This window comes from Mesitornis unicolor, unplaced genomic scaffold, assembly GCF_000695765.1.
Source record: "Mesitornis unicolor isolate BGI_N332 unplaced genomic scaffold, ASM69576v1 scaffold48298, whole genome shotgun sequence".
NCBI classification, from domain to species: domain Eukaryota; kingdom Metazoa; phylum Chordata; class Aves; order Mesitornithiformes; family Mesitornithidae; genus Mesitornis; species Mesitornis unicolor.
This window is the reverse complement of record NW_010202083.1, coordinates 1-1,902: the sequence shown is the minus strand read 5'-3', so window position 1 is coordinate 1,902 and position 1,902 is coordinate 1. Positions and strand designations below refer to the sequence as shown.

Genomic DNA, 1,902 nt, shown 5'->3' with positions numbered 1-1,902 from the left:
AAAAGAAATTAAAATATTATAGTAATATACATATAATGTACACACACTTTCCAGATCTTAAAATATGAGTTAAATTTCACAGGAAAAGGGTTTGGAGCGTTCGTTGCGTGCCACAGAGCAGCAGTACCACATGCAGCTACAAAATCTAGAAGCTGAGATTGAATGCTTAGAGAAAGAGCTACTGGAAGTGAGAAGAAGTATTGAGAAACAGCTTCAAGAGCATGAAATTCTCCTGAACACAAGGATGAAACTGGAGGAGGAGATAGCAACATATCGCAGTCTGCTTGAGCAAGAAGAGAACAGGTACTTGTTGTTTAGAGAAGTAGTCACATTACTCTTCCATTTCAGAACTTCTTGTTTAAATAATCATCATAATTGTAAATATATGAATCAATCATTAAAAAATTGCAGTATAAAATCCTTAGAAATGGTGTTATCGTAACTTGATTCCACACTTTCTGGAGCTCAGAGTACCTCCAAGATGCACTGCAGGTAAAGGCCAGGTACTTGTTGTTTAGAGAAGTAGTCACATTACTCTTCCATTTCAGAACTTCTTGTTTAAATAATCATCATAATTGTAAATATATGAATCAATCATTAAAAAATTGCAGTATAAAATCCTTAGAAATGGTGTTATCGTAACTTGATTCCACACTTTCTGGAGCTCAGAGTACCTCCAAGATGCACTGCACGTAAAGGGACACTTCTGCATTCTCACTGGAGGCACTGTGTGTTGATGTAGGCCGTGTGTCCCATCAGCTGCCTGGCGTGGGCTCTGTTTGAAGCGAGTCCACACACGTGATGTTCTGGGCAGTTCACATCTCACCACAGGACAGCTGGACATTTGCCTGTGGAGTTCACAGTACTGAGCATCGCTCACAGTGCATCCAGGCACACACCTGGGAGGGTCTGCATACTGGGATGCTCTTTCGGATCATGCCCTGCAGTGACATTTTGCCTTGGTTGTTTTTTTTTTTCTTTCCCTGCTATGCAAACACCAGGATTTTGACATGTAGACACACAAGAGAAGCAGCCATACAAACGTGAACAACAGGGAGGACAAAGAGAAGGCAAAATATCACTTCTTGCACTCAGCACTGATATATGAATAAAACCAATTATGCAATTCTGCAATTTTTCAGTGATCATTGCCTCCCTCAGTCCTTTCTACAGAAAATAGAGGGTTTAAGCCCAGGAACCTCGCCCATTTGTGTAGGAATCCAGACTGGGGAGCCAGTTTCAAATTTAATTCTTCTACCTCTGTAAAAATACACACACTTCGGTATTAATAAAATCAAATAACTCTTCCTGGCACACGATAAAAAACTCTGAAAATAATGAAACTGTACAGATATTTTCAGTAAATTTCTTCAGTTCTACCCTCAGAATGAGAAATCCTAACAGATAGTTATCACAGTGAAACAGAACAGAATTTGCCATAGCTGTTTGTAAGACAAGTTTTGGGTTAAAGCAATGCAGTATTATTAGATGACTGTAATAATATTTCTTTTTGCAGGTTTCGTTGCTCTATACCTGACCAAAAGGATGACAAAAAGCCCACCACTAGCAAGATTGCCTTTACGCTGCCTTCAGGTGAGTTTTTAGACACCTTCCCCTTAGGGAATCACAGCCCTAAAGGAGGTTCCTAAGCACTGACAAATGACTGCACAAGGATTAGCAGGAGGAAAAACACCTCTAGGTCTTGTGTCCTGATCTTACTCTCTTGCTCACCTAGAATATCTGCATTTTCTTTTACAGTTGGTGTAGAAAAGCATGAAACTGAGAAGGTGGAACTGATGACAAAACAAGCAATCCTGGATGGAAATATTATGAAGGAAAGCGCTGAAGCTCATGGCACTGTACAGTAAGATAAACATGAATTTAACAAAACAAGAAGTAAAT

The 1,902-nt window shown here is 39.5% G+C and overlaps 1 protein-coding gene across 1 annotated transcript; it reads left to right on the top strand.

The window, feature by feature from the left end:
* Positions 1 to 82: 82 nt before the first annotated feature.
* On the top strand, positions 83 to 1,896 carry KRT222 (keratin 222; the record flags this gene model as incomplete). The annotated part of the gene is given in 3 exon segments (XM_010190294.1): positions 83 to 303; positions 1,517 to 1,593; positions 1,759 to 1,896. Coding segments are annotated over 3 exon segments (436 nt in total), but the record flags the coding sequence as incomplete, so codon positions are not given.
* Between the last annotated feature and the right edge of the window lie 6 nt (positions 1,897 to 1,902).